The 19,636-nt window shown below is 42.3% G+C and overlaps 1 protein-coding gene and 1 long non-coding RNA gene across 5 annotated transcripts in view; one reads left to right on the forward strand and one right to left on the reverse strand.

The window, feature by feature from the left end:
- The first annotated feature begins 833 nt into the window (after nt 1-833).
- On the forward strand, nt 834-12,649 carry LOC147754488 (uncharacterized). The gene is made up of 2 exons (XR_015316554.1): nt 834-972; nt 11,521-12,649. It is a non-coding gene; the product is annotated as an uncharacterized LOC147754488 (long non-coding RNA).
- LOC111254098 (uncharacterized) overlaps nt 7,109-19,636 on the reverse strand; it is a 31,158-nt gene continuing 18,630 nt past the window's right edge. The window contains exons 1-3 of one of the 4 annotated variants that reach the window (XR_002674934.2): nt 11,335-11,528; nt 9,709-9,826; nt 8,124-8,300 (exon numbers count right to left, since the gene is read on the reverse strand). Coding sequence is in view for 1 of the 4 variants with exons in the window: in XM_086974328.1 (XP_086830454.1) it covers nt 8,137-8,300 (164 nt within the window). In the remaining 3 variants the exon portion in view is untranslated. Of the gene's footprint in view, nt 8,301-9,708; nt 9,861-11,334; nt 11,529-19,636 lie in introns of those variants that run through there. The other 3 variants (XR_002674935.2, XR_015316544.1, XM_086974328.1) reach the window with 3 other exon arrangements.

Below are 19,636 nucleotides of genomic sequence, written 5' to 3' on the forward strand. Positions count from 1 at the left end.
CTCATTCTTTCGTGACTCTCCAATGCGCCATGCTTTCTTCATGTCATATATAAGGTTTGAGGATCCTGAGTTTGTATTATTGTATCTCGACCTCTGTTTTCCTATTCTGTGTGCACTAGCGCATGTCCAGCAAGTCTCGGCCTATTCTTGCGGTCCTGCATAGATTTCGCATGCTACACGGAAGGCAGCTTTTTGAAGATTACGTTATAAAGGCTATATGCTTTTGTACACCACGATGAACGAGATGCACGACGGGTCGCGCATATCAGGCTGTCGGTGTGGCTAGCATAAGTAAATGGTTCCATGGAAGTTACAATTAATATCGAGTTACTACTTGGCACGCACGATTGGCGTCTTTTGTGTTTAGATTTGGTAGGATAGGGAATAGTGACGTTAGTATAGGACAAGAATGTCAGCCAAAGGGAACTGGCAGCACTGGTGAGTGTTACTGAGCTTTTGAGCCCAACGGGCAAGTTGTTAGGCGACAAGCTGGTTATCCGGTTGAGCGACGCGACACAAGAGCGAAACAAATTTAGAACTGAAGGATGTGCAGCGACCGGCGTATGGACACGATGCCAGTTGGTCAGCGAGAAGGAAAGGTGTTGCTTTAAGAAAACAAATCCCAACATTTTGCGCCATTTTCGAAGGCGTTCGGGTAAGACGCGCCACTGTCAGTAGAACTAGGTGTCTACCTTTCAAAATCACGCTAGTGTAACATGCTCTGTCGAAGGAACAGTGTACGTATTCCCTTTTTTTTTAACGTATCCGGTTTTTGCCACAATTTCCGGCACTAATTCTCCGTTTCCGGTGGCCTCGTCATAGGGAAAGTGAAGGTGAAAGCGGGTGAACGGGACGATGGCCAGGGGGGCTTACGAGCCTATCACGCCGAGCAAAAGACGGTTTCTTCATACCTTATGGCGGACGCAACGTTTGTGACTCCGTTGTTTGAATGCGACAGCGGCAAACGCTATTGTAAGTAATGACGTCACACGGAGTATATCGAAATTTGACAATTAGACTGAAAAATCAACAAAAAGAATTCCAAATTCATCATTCGAACATAATGATGAGTGTTGTTAACTACGCCATTATGTAGTGAAACGTTAATTATTAAATTAAGGTAATTTGCCAGAATCGGTGCATATGTAAAAATATGGAAGTAAATATTCGTTCTGTTCCCGTTTTATGGTCCTATTCATATTTGTTTAAGAGTGCGGACTGTTTTCCAGTTTTTGAATTAATGCTAGCTTTAATTGGTAAGCGCCTGCCGGACGTTTTTTTTTTCGTTGAAAGATGCTGGGACCCATCCATGGACCTTGTTTTTATCTATCGCCGCGTCTAACATGTTTTCGTATTTCGCTTTTATAAGAAACGCATTGGTTCGAGCTAATCTGTCTTCTAACTAGACTAAGTAAGTAAGAAAAATATGTAATTTTTAGATAGCGAGCTGTTTTTGCAGACATACCGTAAACGTGTCAGTATATGAGAATATTGAGGTGCCGCATTTGCCCTTTCATACAAGACGTTGGTAAAGTGTCTATAATTTACAGGTTTGGCAAAGCGTTATTTGCTGATCTGTACCTCAATGTAAACGTGTGCAAACGCGTGGAAGGCCCATAATATATAAGTGCACAATTTTAAATGAGAAAGCAACAGCATGAACACATATTACTCATATTACTACTATATAGGCGCTCAGTATTGTACAGCAAGAGAAACGTAAGTGCAACGCTTTCAGAAGGTAACTCATTTCTATCAATGTTAGTTTAATTCAAGTTTAGAAGCTTTTTAAAGAAAAAATAAAATCATATTTGCTAGAAGTGATTATCTCGAAGCAAACCTAAAAGGAAAATCCTGTCAGAAAACGACAGACATGTCTTCAGATCGCAACCGTCTTGCGGGTCATTGTCGTCAGCAGCTAACACATGCCCCACCATTTAGAACCTTTTCTATATTTAGAGTTCACTTCTCCTACATACAGGATTCAGTGCAGGTCTGACTTACGTCAACAATTGCTTCCAAAATTTTGTTCGTTCGATTACGCTCTTTTCAATTATTGCATAGTTAGATTCTTCATGCCTGTTCTCTGCACTAGTGGAATTCTACGCTTTTACGACGCTACCCACGATGCAGACTAATCCTGTAAAAGAAACGAGGACCCACGCTACCGATACCGATAACAATACAATTCGAAGGATAACAGTGTCAATAATGAATTCCAAGGTGCAGACGGGGCAAAGAAAAGGAAGACGACAGAATAGTTTATGCGTGTGTATTCACTGAACCGACCGCGATCGATTCTATGTAGTCCGGCCATTCGTAGCAAAGCCGGCCAGGAAGGCCATATCTTTGCTTCTATTGTTCACTGTCCTATGCTCGACGGCTCTCGGCAAACGGCGACGGTTATGAATGCTAAGTACTAGATTTTGTCCCTATCCTTGTCGCCTCGAATCACGAAGCCGCGGTCGTTCCCTCGTCAATAGACGAGATCGGTTGGTCGGCTAGCCAGCTCATGGCCCACTAGTACTTCCCGCAAAAACTAAGTGCTGCTAGCAGGAGTAGTGATCCCGCATTTGAATTCAGCCGCTCAGCTCATTCGCGTTCGCAGCTCGTCGTAGCTGGCAAGCACATAGGTCCGTGGTTGTGGCCTTTGCTAGTTTCGAGAACAGGCCTGCAGGTAGCAGCACAACACGAGTTCGGGCTGCGCTCCGTTCCCACTTTCTCTTCTTTCACAACTCTGTCGTAGAAGCTTCAGCAACGGCACATGGAGACATCAGAAATGTGTTAGCCGGACAGCAGGCAAATCGTAGGTTCGAGGCGGCCATGGCTCATACTGTCGACTTTCGTCGTTTCTCAGTCGGCTGCCCATGCTGGATAACTGCTAGTGGGCATTGTGGCTTTGACGATCGGCGGTACGAGCAGCCATTGAGGGGCGGTTGGTGGGTTTTGCGCGTCGCCGCAGAAGCAGCAGCAGCAGCTGCTGCGGCGAGCCGCCGACTAGCAGCCGCAGCAACAATAACGGCACGCTCATTTGAATAACTACGTGCCGAGAAAGCGACATCACCGCCTATGCATGTGCCTAGCCCTTAGATCTAGGAGTCCAGGAGCCAACCTTGGCCATATCTAACCCCCAAGTGCTACCCCCTCAAACCTAGTCTGCCGTTTCTGCACATCCCTAAAGGCCTATATGCCAGTTGGTCCATATAGAGGGTGCATATAAAGGGGCAGGAAAACTGGCGATATTCAGGATGGAACGGAGTCGAACGGACTGGAAAAGACTGTTCAGTGAAGGGCCGGACCAGATCCGGTAGGACAGTCTAAGGCCAATACAATGGCATAGGGGCGCACAGGACGAATTGGATAATATTGTGTGGCGTGGCATTGCCTAAATCGTTGGTATTGCTCCTGCTGCTGTTTCTGGTCCTAGTGGCCTGGTTGGAGAAGGCAACCGATACGTCCCATTGAACAAGACTGCCCGCATCATATGTTGTCCTAGCGCTACGATTGGCACTCGGTAAAACGTTGTGGAGTCTGCGCGTGACCATTTACGAACAACGTTACCGAACAAACGGGTTTCGCAACCGACGACTAGTCGTTCATCACTCAGTGGTCATCAACGTAGTCGGCGGCGGTGCAGCGCTTCGGCACACCCAATACAATACAATACAATACAATACAAACATATATGAGTAGGCATAGAGTAACGACAGATAGATTGTCGCTTTCGTTTCGTCGTCCATAATGTAGTCCTCATATCATAGGCACCATTGTGACGGCCATTCTTGTATCTAGGATGATGCAGGCATGTTTGTGCGCATAAGCATCCACCAGTATATTTATGAAGTAAGATGTATTTTATAGCAATACCTTAGGGCGTATAGGCTTGCTTCATGCGTCTGGGTTGTTATTGTCCGTGGTGAGGCTGATCAAGTAAACTGGACCTACAAGACAGCCTTCAGCCAAGGTAGATAGTACAGCTTTTAAAAGGTATATACTTTGATACCTTAGATTGTGTCATATATGTCGAAACATATCGGATCTAGTAATTTGACGAAATGGCAGGATTTTCAGTCTGTAAAGCGTGTGCGATCCCCATCTGTGAATGTTAAAAGGGCAGTCCTAATCAAGTCGTATCAAAATAAAAAATAAAAATAAAATTAAGCCACAATGTACTATGCGCAATGCTTGAATCATTTTAGACTTTATTTTGCCTTTTGTTGTCCCAAGTATTCAAATATTCAATGTTCCTATATTGATAACAAGTTTACAATGGGATTCATTATAATTAAAAAGGAAACCACGGGCAGGACACAATTCTCCTGTTTGCTGGTTTCTTCGATGAATAACCGCACTTGTCACTATTTCACTAATTATTAAAACCCACATTTGTTAAACCGACATCAATTTGAGCGTCATCTTCTTAGTACAACAAAATACCTATTGTTTATATGTTTAAATAATGTTACAATTTTGACAATATCATGTTTCTTCAAAATTTTCGAAATTAGAAACGAAACTGAGCAGTCTTCTTACAGAGTGATGAATAGATTTAGCTCTGAAAAACGGAGCATGCCGAGTACCTAAATTGGAACACAAAATGACTGGTGTGAAGTTGACTTCTACATATGCACTTGGTTTTGGTAGCCCGTTAATCAGAGTTATGAAATCAAGATTTATTAAGATTAGAAGCTCAACATCGCCAGCTTCAAGCTGTCTTAACGAAGACGAACATGGAGTGTGTACGCCGAGTTAATTATCTAATGCAAGATATCAATAACACGGACAAAACGAGACCAACCCATTCCCCTCTGGCAGTGTTTAATTATCCTACTTCTAATTTCAGTATTTTTTTAACGTTCTCAGCTCGTAATTGTAATCATTAAATACCGAGCTTTTTAATCTTTTTTGTTTTTTTTTTAATATTCACGTTAATCAAGATACTCGTTTAGGGGAAACGCCGTCGAGGTGCCCGAGGTAAGCTCATGCTCCGACAAGATTACATTCGTTTTAAGTATACTTCACACACACACACATCTCTAGGTTTTGAGTTTTTACGTCCGGCATCGCTGCTAAGCATCCTGCCAGACGGCTGAGGCCCAGCCCGAAACGAAGTCTGCTCGGTTCGAACCTGGACCACAACGTGTCCCTAAAAGATTAGCAGGCAGACGCGTTACCCAGTAAACCACCACGGAGGCTCCGCAAACATACCTATATTACCTCAAACACAACCTAGTACGACCGACGAGGCAATTAAGTTTCAAGGCACATAATAACGCACTAGGTGAACATCCTGATCCCTGCAAACAATGCCGTGTCGATAAGCGCCAATTTTTATCAGTAATCAGAACAGTTATCCTTCAACAGCTGTTAAATTTGGCAGCAATATAGACGGCTAAAAATCTCTCGAATGCACTCGTAGACCTTCTCACGCGGCACATACATTGCTATCCGAAATACTTGCGTACAATTGTGACCTGATAACAAATACAGATGCATATATTATTGAACAGATACATAAACATTTATCGCCACTACCATTACGCGCTCGGTGAGTGTACTGAGGCTGTGTAAAAGATATAGCGTCAAACAAAATATTAAACTCTAAGAAATGGTGCCTTTCTACTCTATGAATCCCCAGAGTCCCTTCCATGTTGTCACCAAATCGAACTTGTCGTTATTCGTGTGGTATAACGATACGAAACAGTGGATTTATAGCCGATCTGAAGTTTCATCAGATCCGGATCGATGACCCGTTGTTTGCTAGATTGAAATCGAACTACAATAATACGGGTAATCGCGACAGGGTGAACTTCTATTCAGAGGTGATTGATAAGGACACAGGTACAAAAGATACCGGCTGACATCAACGAAATGCAGACAAGCTGCCCTGTTCTAAGGCAAAAATGTACGAGATCTCTACAGGCTAGGGCTAGCGCAGGATGGAAATGCATTTATTATAAGCCAGATCGTTTATTAACTTCCTAGTTGAAAACAACGAAGACTGAAACATTAGGGTTGTGCTTTGTTCATACAAATAAATCGATGTTCGACGCTGATTTACGACTTTCGAATTGTTTTTTTTTATTTTTTATTTATTATTATTTTCTTTTTTTTGCTATTCTTGTCGATTAGGCCGAGCGTTAGCTTGTAGCAGTGACTACAGGCGAGAATAGCTTCTATATGAAAGCCGGCTCGAAACACATGAGCGAAATAGGGAATTGTCGTCAACCTTACGCAATGTGTTGACTCGTAAAAAAATAAGCCAAATTCGTTTCAACTAAGCAGACATATATACGGATTTTAGCATAGGATTATTTATGGTTAAGTCGTAGATCCGTGTTCAACAACCATAGTGAACTACTGAACGTTTCTAAACAATTTTATTTAATTCAAAGCACAACTTTTTAATGACGTTGCTATAACAATCGAGTCAAGCTGTTTAAGCACAAACAGCTATTTAGCTGTTATTAAGATACACCCGATCTGGCTGGATTTTCTGCATCCGATCTGGGTTTTACAGTGCGGTACTCGGGCATCCCTTCACATAGCAAATACCGTACACGCTCTCAATACCCCAATAGTAATACCCCAATATCTCATTTTCAAGCCTGTACGGTACAGTTTAGAAAAAAAAAACGTCTTGTTAGCATGAATAGAGGCTTGACATGTTTACATTTACTTCAATATGAATTACAGGTTTTTGCCCATTTTGTGTTGCAAGAAAGCTATGTATACGAAGCAAATACACAAACGGAGCGGACTTGCTGGGCATTTAGTTTCAGTTAAGAGTACAGCTTTGCAAGAGACGAAAGTCTCAACGGAACCAGTACTGGAGATTTTTGTGTAACTGTATTTCTGTTAATCGGCTGATCTGTCACTTCATTTCTAGCCTGAGGTTGTCCAAAATCAGCACTTCCCTGTTCCTGATTTTTGGATTTCATGCTTTTATCTAGCCAACAATTTTTATCAGTGTAAAATCCATTCGTTGCCAGAAAATGGCCTTTGATGAAGTTGGCTGTACATGTAATCACATTGGAGTTTGCCTCGCTATAGCACATACAGCCAGAGTTCATGTATGTTATTAATAATGGATGTTTCTGTAGTGAAATGTTTACCCGTATAAACAACCTACAAAGGTAACCTAAAGCCTAGCAATAAGAAACAACGTCGCGAGGTTGCGCAATCACAATAAAAACGGGACGTATAAAGCTGTTATAATGAAGGCTAATCGAGAAAGTTGTCATGCGTTTAGAGCTTGCTGGGCTGTGCACACCTTTATTGAGGTACAATGAAGCGCAATAGTTCGAAAGTATTCTGCCTGGTAGTAATTAGATTTTCTGTTCTATAATACATTGAGCCTGCTTGTCAGACACACCAAGTTATTACCCTAATTAGCCTGATACAGAGTAGATCAAACAAATAACGTCGCTGTCCCTACAAGCATTTGAGATTTTTTTTGGGTAATATTTTCAGAGCCGAAGTGTTATTGCGGCCCCGAGAGGCGAGCCAGCGAAATCAGCTCCCGTTTATGTTAATGAAAAAATTCTTTCGTTTTGTTCTTCCGAAGTCCTTGAGTAGATCTCATCATTGCAGATACTTCAAGGTATCGTTTTATAGGAAGATCAGTCACAGTAGACTACTTGAAGGTCTTCAAGAACGTCACATATTTATGAAGCTATCACTTCTAATAAAGCAGCTCACCACCGACAATGCAAACTAGTGAAATTATTTCCAAAGTACTCTCGATTGTCATTATTGTTTCATATTTTTCCAGCATTTGCTAAATCAGAAATGGTTAAAATTGAATGGATAAGAAAAAACAATTGTACTCGTTTGTATTTACCGATGTCTAGTTCTAGTTCGGTGACTATGTGTGGGTATGACACGAACTCACTTCGGATCAAGCACATCTTCAGTCATCACAGGATGACCAGTCCTTCCCGCTTGTCAGCTCGCCTCTTGCGTATCATGTGTTCCTATTTTCTTATAGCTATTTATATGTACGTACACTGTGGTACACTCGGTACGCTCTAACTCGGTGACATCGATTATATCCGATTTATTCGTTGATACGTTCCTGAGCAGGTAACAAAATTGCAATAGGCTGTATCATTAGACGAACTACTCGTGCCTTATTCAAACACATACGGCCACGTGGTCGGCGAAGTTCTCCTTTTGCTTAAAGTTTTCGAGAGATAAGATGGCGAAATGCGAGTCCGAAACATCGCTTAGCTGTTCGATTTCTGCGATGACATAAAACTTGCGCCCGTAGCCCGATGCCACATCGCGAATACTGCTGGCTGGAAAAGTTACAGAACATATTTTTTGCTTTAATCATCGTTGTTATCGCGTATCAGTGTTGCAGTATTGGGTACAGGTATATTTCCGTCACAAAAATCATGATATTACCTTTGTTTTGTATTATTTTAACTGTTACCAGAAAAAAAAATCTTAATATTGCTTTGTTTGTCTAAGCTAACAAAGAGGTAATGCCGTCTCAAGATTCTGCTCGGCAAACCTTTTTTTTTATAGGCCTTTTGTGCTGTGTTAAGTGGATCAATAGGTATAATCTTATACAATTAATACATTATATGAAGTTGTACGTATGTCGGATCATTCGTTTATTTACGACTCTCATGTTAATTAAAGGAGGATAGTTTATAGCTCAGTGTAACAGACAAGGATGACTTTACTGATAAACCGTAAATAGTATTACAGCCATATAAACTCAGAATATCCAAACAAAATCTAAAAAATAGCAAACTTCTATCACAAGGCTCCTTCGGGTTTAGAAGGAAGATAGCTTTTTGCGTGCATCTGTTCTGACTACCTATAAAAACAACTGTCGCTATGCGAGCTCACGATTGTAGATAAGGTATCTTCTAACAAAATTTCCAAATATACAGCGATGTGTTTTTGGAGAATTGCGGTAACGGGAACTTACCATCAGTTTCAGGAACATCGAACACAACAGAGAGTAGAACGTGCATGATAGCGGCAGTCGTTTATAGTTTTAATGCACTGACCTGCTTAAAAGGGAACTTACCTTTCAATCTAAGAAATATATTTCAATATAAAATTTACGGCGAAAATTTTTTTTACCTATTAAAACTAAGTGAACGTCACCTATGTACGAATAGGCAAAAAGGCCCGAGTGATTTGAAAATGCGAAATTCGAATATAGCCGAAGACCTCACTGGCACAGAGACTTGACCAAATTAGGACGTTTAGCGGGTTCGTTCTATCAGAGCTTTTCGGTAAACCATTGACTGACGTAAACACCTTACTGTCTATGCGCCAAATGTAGTGGCTCTACCAAGTCAGAAGTAGATGTCTTTTTTTGTCCTTTTTTTTTCCTTAAGGAAGTTCCTACTAACGAACTATAGCCAATTTGCAATTTTTACTCAGCATATGACGGCTCCGTTTTTGTCACAATAACTTTCAAAGTGAATAAATTCAGTTCTGCCATCTATGCGCCTGTATTGTGCTACATGATAGTACATTGTATAATATTCCTGATTTGGAACAATAACAAGCTCTATTACAGATCTTTTAATTGTTTCAGAAATTATACCATGTCGGGCTAAGTTCCTAATAGAAAGCAATTTATGTCAATAATCTAAGTATTTGTGTGGGCTGTACGGCTCTGACGTTATACATTATCATATATTTAACATATTCCCTTATCCGAGCAATGGAAGCTCTCACCTTTTTTGGTGTTCTTTCGGTGCTTACACTGATGATAGCCTTGACAATGCCTTTATCTACAGACGGCAATTAATATCTTGAATGTCTCAGTAGATTCTTAGCTCGAGGCTGGTAAAACCTGTTTGCGATTCGAAATTGAGCCAGAGACGTTTCTGGTTTGCCATACATAGATTAATTTTTGCGTAAGGCACACTCACAACGCAGACGAAATATGATTTCGAAATAAATCTTACTGAAGTAAACCTTAGAGTAAATCCTAATGTTATTTCTACTGCGGACTCCTACACGTAAATATTGCAAGAGTCGCATTAGGCTTACGAGGGCTGCACTTCGCGTATATTTGTCAACGTTGGGATGTATGTCAGAGGTAAAGCCTGACTTCGGTAGCCTGCATAGCAGATCCGATTCGTATTTCGTTCGGCAATTGCATTTCGAGTATTGGATGCATCTTATGACGGAGACGCTGAAATCGCGCGTTGTCTTTATAACAGTTAAAGCGAGGAGCTTACCTAAAGGAGAAGTGGAGGAAATACTATCATCGGTCGCAGCTACTAACGTTCATGCCAGAAACCGTGAAACGTCGTTCGGGAGCGCGTAACCCCATTGCTAAATTAAATAGATTCGTATTCATGCACTCGACGCGTTCTAGTATTATGTACATCTTCATACAGGTGCCATATAATGTGGTCGTTTTTCTTATACTTGGCCTTACCATCATTGTTGCAAACGGTTTGGCCAACATGAACTCGTAAGAAGTTTTTAAAAAAAGTAGAGGAAAAAAAAAAGTGTAAAAAGTAGAAGTAAAAAGAAAAAAAATACTATGAACGACGGTCGTATTGAAGTCGTCACCGCAGCGCTGGCATCCTTCAAGCACCCTAAAAAGCTCGATTGTTTACACTATTGGCAGCACGGGCCATGCTGCGCTCCCGAATTAATTCACATGTTAACTGCATTTTTGGGTATAAGTAGTAAAAGTATAAGAAACAATAGAACCAGTCAAGTTAGTACGGGGAAAGCCATGCCTAGAATCTGTGTTTTCAGTATGCTTACAAACTCTAGTGCATTTAACATGAACGAGTTCTGAGAGCGTGTGCGACGCACGCAGTAAGGCTGTGTCAGCAGGTTAAAGGTCAACCCAATGACAAGCCCCGAGGAATACCAGCTACACGAACAATAGAAATGTTACATGTAGTATACATTATGTACCACAAGGAAACATGATACAGAGCATGCGTTGAAAGCGCATCCTATGATAAACGGTGCCAGAAGGCATGAGCATTTGGCGAAAGCTTGTGCCTGTACAGGACAAGATTCTAAAGCTCCAGGGGGCTGGCTTCACGATCGTGATAGCATACAATCATCGCATTAATCTTAACACATTTAATGCATTAAATCGGTGGACGGTGAGTTAAAGTAGCAATTTACATTGTGTACCCCAACCTACATCAAAAGGCCTGAGCGTTCCCAGATACGCCCCACAATATAGAACAATGCCAAATAGGTATATAACCGCTGTATCGAATGCGCGCTTTGCCATGACAGACACGGCCCTTTGACACAATGACCGCAATAGTAGTTCGGTAAAAAATGACACACCTACGAAAATTCGTATTCGAGCATACGCACCCTGAACTCACATATGCGCTTACACTCGTAGTCCGTTGCTTTTGTTTTGGATATGCGTGTGCGCCTCGCGATACCGCTGGGTTTTCCTCTCTCGGACTTTTCCGTACAACCTTCTCGCTATTTCCTTTCTGCCCTTTGTTCTCCTTTTCCACGAATAACATCCTTTTTCCTTGCTAATTCTTTCAGGTGAGAAAGATAGCAGATTTACAAATAGCTACTCCCTAGCTACATCGGGGTCAGGTTAAGCGGCAGGTACCAAACGAGGACATTTCGTCCAGTTGCATTGAGTCAGGTACAGCGTTGAGAGCGTTTTCACATATACATTCGCACGCATCGACAGCGATACAGGGAACTAAGAGCAGCAATGGCTATGAAACTACTAGCAGGGAAAGGAAACAACACTTGAACTTAGCCCTTCCGACTGTAGGGCTGCACAAGGGTGCCGTGCAAGCGCAAACGCCGGAAGCTTCTGGCAAGCATCCTTTCGTTAAAGAAAAACCGCCACCCTTCTGACGTAGCCGCCTGCGAAATGTTTTTCCAAAATACAGAATTGCCCCTGTGTAGTCCGATGCCTCGCTTGCCCCATCATTGGCACGATGGTTGCAGTAATGTTGGTTTTTCCGTTATTTTGACCGTGCCTACCGCTGGTTTGCCATTGTCTTGCCTTTGTAGGCTTCTGAGCCTGCTGTGTCATAAATTTCCGCTTTCTGTAGCAAAATCTCGAGGCCACTTCGTTATTCACTCTTTCTCCTCCCTTATTCCCTAACCCTGCTGTCGCAGTTTTACTGTTCCTAGATAGCTAGCACTTCTCCTCCGGCTGGCGGTATCCAGTGTTAACCGGAACCGTCTAGGCAGTCGCCAAACAGTTCTCATTTGGAACCTTGCAAACCGTGGCAGACAGGCTTCTCCCCCTTCCAAGGCCTACCAGAACAGTGGAGAAGTCTAAAAAAATCCTCTTCCACCACTTTTCTAAGGTAACTCTGCGGCAGCTCAAGCCAACTGACTATGACTGAAACGACTTATGACGAAATTACGGGTCCGGCTGTCTCGCAATACTATGATATTCACCGTAGGAGACGAAACAAGGCACGAGTTTCGAAAAAAAAATGAACAATTCTTACTTTAGTAGTCGGCTACAGTGACTCTGCGTGTTATAGCAGAGGTCCTCCTTGAAAAATATACAAAGGCCAGTTTGAAGGCGGATAGTAGAAGAAGCACACAAAAGATCAAAGCGTGCTTGTTACGGAAATAGAAGGCCAAGCGAGCGTTTATAGCAATGGATACATCTTGAAATAAATGATACACTCATTCGGTACGGTGATTTGTATTAGCGGCCTTATCAATGAGCATACTTATTAGTGTTGACATAAAAATAAACATTATATCTACATGTTAATACCTGTGACCGCTAACTCAGTATTGACGGACAGACCGACACTGGAGCTCTAGCAAGTGCTTAGTATTGAAAAGTATAAAAGTAAGTTGACGACTATAAAAATATCTCAGTTTTTTCGCCTAAATCGATATACGAGAAAAATTATGCTATAATTCATTCGCAGCATTCCTTCTCACTCCATCTCCCCGCGATCAACGAGCAAGCACATTTGTCTCGGGAAAAGTCCTTCGGCCCACTCTTCTTCCCCTGGATGCTATGTTCGTTATTTTTTATTTTTTTTTTTGAGAAAAATTCAGAAAGCTTAACTACGATCCAGAGACCAGTTGCAGCAGCGGAACAACGAAGAACATGTGCATCGATAAACCTAAAAACTAATGATGGCACTGGTCCTATGGTATCGGACGCAGTCTGTGTGGCTGGTCGAATGGACGGACGGCCTTTTTCAACGTAGATCTCTGGTCTTCACTCCTGCCATCTCTCTTGCTTTCCTGCGGACGCGCTGACGGCCACTGCCGAAAACGCCATAATTTTTAGGCCATTTGTGCTTTTCGTCAGCGGCGGCGCTCTTCACTAGAGCAGTTTCTGTGGCACGACGAGTAGCACAGTCTTTTTCTTCGTTCTCTGAGCTTGCACTGTTACTTCGACAACGCCCCAAGGCAACTAACGGTTTCTCTTCCGGATGGTCTGCGCAAGTTCTCGGTTTTTCCCCCAGGCAGGCGAGTAACTGGAAGTCCTCTTTCAACGGTTCTTTCCGTTCAACGTCCGCCGTAGTCTTTCCCAGAGACTATCACCTCCCCATTGAACCTCTGCCGCCGAAGACCACTTTGATAACAACGCCATTTCTAACTCAATATTATCGGCACTGTTAGACTCAAACTTAGACTTGGCGCATTGGAGAAGAGAAGACAAAATAGAAAGGGAATGAAACCGACTTTCAAATCACTGGAGCGCGAAGAAGTGGCAAAGGAAAATAAATTAGGTTTATGAACGAAAAAATGGAAAGGAGAGTACGGACGCAAGAAATAGGGAAAGAGAAAATTTGGGATAAATGAGAGAGACGTTTTCATCGTAACTGGAAGTTACATATTTGTTAACAACTTTCAATGCAAACGAATGTACACAAAGGGGATAAGTTTCGTGTATGAGCGATTTATTATTGGCTAAAGAAGGGTAGATCGGAACTGAGGTTTACTAAAACTGTTTTCTGTAAGATGTATTTAGTAAATAAATAGAGATGTATGCGCCCTTCAGCGGATATATTTAGAACTAGGCGTATAGTTAAAGTGATTGAGTTGAGAAAATGCTACGAAAAAAGGACATTATGGGTCAAGTTTAATTTTTGTGAAAGACGAAACTAGATAGATAACTGGCGTTAGTATGCTATTACATACTCAGAAAGCTATTGTTTTATCTGGTTCAAATGCAATATCCGTCTAAATAAATTTTACGATAAATTCCGCAATATAAACACGAATACAACATTGACCTAAAGACCCCACCTTTTCACTTAAATTTCTTATATACTAATGACTGTGTTCGAAAGAACTGATTACAGTAATCTATATAGGTCCTACGGTTGCGATATCTTGTCAAGTTTCTTTAACACCATAGCTTACGTAAGGACGCAAATAGAAATTTACGAACGGAAACCATTTGCCGCGAGCATATTTTATTAGATGCGCTTAACATTGCTGAAAATGACTAGCGTTCCATACGGGAAATGTACGAAGGCAACTAAATGGATGTGCTACGGCCCTCGGACACTCAAGTTGATGGATATGAAACACGGCATCAGGAGCCAGCATGCATAGACATTGTAGGATTATCTTAACTGAGGCTCTTAGCGAGCTTAAATACTTCCAAGTGCCACACATTTCCTACGTGTGCATATGCTACCGTAACAAATGACATTTCATAGGGCCTTCCCGTGGTTTTACTCAGCCTATTAGTATCAATCCCGATTTTAATATTAAGAATTTAAACAATTAAGTAATAATAGTAATACTTACGAATGTAATGAAATAAAACAAAGACATAGTGTATGGGTGTGTCTCAAGCTGTACGTTAGTTCTAAAAGGCTACATTGAAATTCAGGTAATTTTTATTACTATCGAGGCTCAAATAAAAATTGATATTTGTGTCAATTTTTTATTTTTGCGTTCGTCTAAAAAGGCCTTATTGGTATAAAAACAATGTAAGAAACCGAATTGTCAAAAGCAATATAATGGCAGCTAGCCTCGGTTCAATTAATATTCTTTTTTATAATTTTATCTTTTAAAGTATTCATATTTTGAGTAAAGTAGTTTCTAAATCTCGACCAGTCAGTTGCGATATAGTTGTTCTCATTGTCCTCTCATTTAGCATCCATCACGGAGATGAACATTTTCTTTCTAACGAACTTTAAGGAAAAGGATCCTCGTAACCTGTTTTTCGGAACTTTTGAACTCACTTGCGAACTTCAGTGAATCGTTTATTATTCGAAGTGCAACAGTCCGGGTCGGAAACCAGTCTTTTCAGTCAAGACGTGTAAAAGCTGCTCCCTTTTCCGACTGAAACCTTCCATGGGCTGGGCTGTTACGATGGGCTCATCTCCGATTCTTTTATGGGCATGATGCAGTCGGCTGCGAGTGGTACCAATGCGCCCTCATTTAGTCCGACAGAAGTGCGCTAAACCCGGACCTTACCACTGTTCATGCCACTGATGTCCCACATTGCATAAGCACAGGATATGCCCGCATGGTAAAACTATATCATCTAACAGTAAGAGGCTTTGTTCGGTGCAAATACATCACATGATAGTATAATATCTGCGACGAGCCCTGTCAATGTAGCACTGATACAGCTAGGTTGAACTCTCAGACCTGCGGTAGATAGAGTTAAGAAGCAGGAATAATATCTAAGGGAGACGATGCGGCAGGTTACTACGTTGCTATCACTATACTGGCTAATACTAGAACGCAAACACAGACTTGAGCTGGTTTTGAGAGACCGCAGTTTTCCGGTGTGGCTGATTTCAGTATTCAGCTGTGCTCTTCTTTGCTCGATTCAACAGGGAATCGCAGGAGACAGCAGCAGGACTTGGTATTCATGAACAGGTGTTCGGAGCCTCGCCAGCGCGGCATCAGGAGAAGCTAGCTGGTCAGGCTGACCCGATGTCTACAACTGCTGCTGTAGCCCATAGGTAAGGACCAAGCCTACAAAATGTTTCATGCCTGAGGAAGTTCATCAACTGTATCTACAAGCAGGCTGCGTAAATCCTTTTTACCTGGTTGTCTATTTTACCTCTCAGCCCTTTTGATTGCGTACCTTTGCGGACAGCGGTGTCCTCTGGTATGACAGCAGAGACCGTCTACAGCAGACTATCTATGACAGTAGAGCTACTAACCTCGTACGTATGGCGTACCTGTCCCGCAGAAGAACGGGAAGTTCTAAGTGGTTTGGGCCAGGCGGTGCCGGCAGAAGACAAAATAGGCATGTACAATGCAACAACCCTCTGACTAGGTGTGTTTTATCACTGGGTCAGACTGACGAGCAGCTACAATAACCCATGACACTGCCGGCCGTCGACCCCTAGCTAACGCAGTCAGGCTAGCTATAAGCAATTGCAGTAGGTGCGCCCCTAATACTAATGGCAGCATTGGGATATGACATTCCGAGAGGACAACACTCGCGCGCGGTTCCAATAAGCGCCACGCAACGCGCCCTTAGATCCTTGAAGACATCGGCTATCTCTTTCCTATCCAACGTCCGCTTGCTCACTTGTTCCGCCGATGGAAAAGCACAGACGTGCATAGCATAATAGACGTATATGGATGTATACGTCTAAATGCATGTACATGTGTAAGCGAAACGAAGAAAAAAAAACTGTGTTTGGTATGGACGGTGTGCACACGGGTTGGTTGGGCGTTTTGTGGACGTCAAAAGAAGAGTCGCGAAATGCATGGTACGTGCAAAGAGCGTCCGTGTACTACTGTTGCGCTTCTCAGCCGGTGTATTTTCACCCTTGGAATGTACGAGGGACTACGTAATGGGACTAGACCACGATAGACGTAGTAAACTGTACTGATAAAGAGAGGCGTTCGACTCAATAAACTGCCGAAGAAATTGCCGTGAGATGTGCGCTCTTAATTGTATTTGATGTGGAAGTTTTTCTTTCCTTGTATTCTGCTTCGATAGAGAGCATTCACATAAATAGACTTAGTTGTGCAGAAAGAACGGAATTTGAATAGCTGCTTTTCTGCCAGCTGCATGCATTTAATTTTATATCCAGGTTTAGCCGACCTTCAAATACGGAAATCTAATGTTGAACTTTTTACCGCCGCTTTGGCCACTCGGGGTGCTTCCAACGTATCGGTGCACCACGTTCAGTCATCCCGTATTCCCTTAGTATGTCCACTCGACGCTAGATATAATATGATGATGATGTGAGAGATAATTTGAGTTTGGGAATCGCTGCAAACATTGGCTCTGGCAATCAAGATACGACTATTTCAATGGCAGTTATGCATAGCATATGGCTGGCACGGAATCATTCGTTAAGGGAATAAGATTCTAGTCAACGGTCTAAGGGGTCACCTTTTATGGCCACTTGCCTCTATTTGAGATGCCCCTGAAGACGTTATCGTGTTGTCACGAAGTTTTACTTCTCTCATGAAGATAGTATATGTATATGTAAGGTGGCTAAAATTCTGAAGCCCACTTGACTTTCATGGATCACTTGGCCACTGAACATTAACAGTATCATTAGTACATGCAGCCAACAACAGCTAGCCGTCCTGCTGCCTGGATCCCTGGTAAGTTCTGAATTGTAGCTTACGTAAAAAATACTAACTGAAAAAGGAAAGCAAAATAGTCCGAATACTGATAGATGTACGAGGCAGGGCTTTTATGCACTGCGAGGCAATATCTGAACGAAATGCAAAAGAGTGAAACATGTCTCTATTGAATAGAGCTTGTTCCGGAAATTTATCTCGTAGCGCTGCCGCGTCAGAGGGTATGTTACGCATGGCCCAGGCACTATTTGAAGACGATCCCGTATCATGAATCCACGTGATGCTTGCGAATAATAGTAGCTTTACATAAAATAATATGTCAAGAGAAAGAGGCTAAATATTATTATTATCCTGAGTAATTTTTGAGGACGAAACAAGTTCATAGATTTTAGTCAGTTGGATTTTGTTTACAGTGAAGTGTACAGTGAAGCGGCACTTCTATAATGGCACCGTTCGCTGTAGATTTACATTATTTACGTGAACGATTTAATGAAGAATTGAAGAACTCTGCACTAAAAGGGAAACTCAATGCGAGGATCGAATGAACAGTCAAGTAAGGGAGGCGTGGGCATATAAATGGCAATGTTAACCGGCTTTCAGCTAAGTATAAAAGCTCAGCTACTTCAAAGCGTTAAGTAAGCATAAGTGCATCATGTATACAGGTATGCAATGGTAAAACGTTATGCTAATCGAAATTACAAAGGCTTGTTATGAGCAATAAAATAATGAGCTAATAGTAACGGTGAACCTCTTCTCCATCGAATTCTAACAGAAGGTTATTTTATAACTTAACTTTTAATGCCTTACGTAGGAAATTGCTGAATATGGCATTGCATAACGAACGAGCGTCATGAGTGGAGTCCAGAACGACTGGCCTACTTATACATGGCAACATCCAAAAAAATGGCAAAAAATTGAGTTTTTTTTCTTAAGCATGGTTTTTAGTTTCTAGTATACGTTTGACAGTTTCACGGCGCATATCAATACATTTAAATCATACGAATCTCCGTTGCCCTACACGGGCAAGATCCAGAGCAAATAAATTAATACATCGTCGCTACAACTTGTTGTCAAGAGACTCGTCAAATCGAAGACGACGAAGAAGTCGGCCAAGCTGCAAAGCTGTGGTCTGTGATGAAGCCTTTGGCTTACCCAATGAATTAGGGCCTTGGAGACAGCGGCGTTACGAATTCGCGAAGTACCTAACGGTAGCGTCGCCGCCTGATTCACGTTTCTTGCGAAGCTTCCACGCGAGTATCGAACGCGTTGAGATATAGTTGAAGCAAAACCTTCACTAGAATAATCCAGCGTGCACAGTAAGTTAAATTTCTGTGCGTACTGCAATGCGCAGAGTCGCTTCCAAGTTATGGGTCCTAGCGCCAACAGCAGCCAGGTCCGATACGATCGCGTGGCACGGAACAAAAGATTTCGGTTGGTTGCAAGGCTCTTGGTAATGTCCCCCATTGAGGTGGCTTATGTTAGAAAGACGCAATGGGCAGACCCTTGTCTGAATGAGATCATCGTTAGATTAAACGCAGAAGCAAATAGTAACCGGATACGCACCCGGTTACGGGCTTTTGTACCGCGCTGTCGCGGATTGTGCAGCCCCAGACTAAAGCCGTAATCGTGCTCTGCTATTCCGAAAAGCGAGTGAACATGCAAGCATTCAAAAAACTATATAGCGGGTACTAAAGAGCTTCTACATCGGCATGTACCCTTAGGTCACAAAGGTTGTGGTTAAAGGTTGCTCAAATTTAGGAGGCTAAACGCGCGGACCAAAACCTCTGCTCAGACTCAAGAAAATGCTGAGGTGCGTACGTAAGAAGCTCAATGAGACTGGTTTCAGCGAACCGAAGAGACGTCGCAGTGTTCCAAGGACGGTACGAAAATGCCGTGGGTGATTGGACAATCTTGTTACTGCAAACATTAGCCGTCTTTGAATCGGGTGTGATCGCGTGTTTGGCATTTTGAGCTAAAGACTAGCGCGGAGCACGCTTTGTCCTAGACCGTATGTTGGGGCATAAGTTGTGTAAGCGAGTGCTACGGTACGTACCAATGATACACTAGATCCTACGTGTTTCCGTCACTTTTGTTATATAAGGACGAGGTGTACCGTGAAATTACACCTGTGCCG

The sequence above is a fragment of the Varroa destructor genome, unplaced genomic scaffold, assembly GCF_002443255.2.
Source record: "Varroa destructor unplaced genomic scaffold, Vdes_3.0 BEIS01000007.1, whole genome shotgun sequence".
Taxonomy (NCBI): Eukaryota; Metazoa; Arthropoda; class Arachnida; order Mesostigmata; family Varroidae; genus Varroa; species Varroa destructor.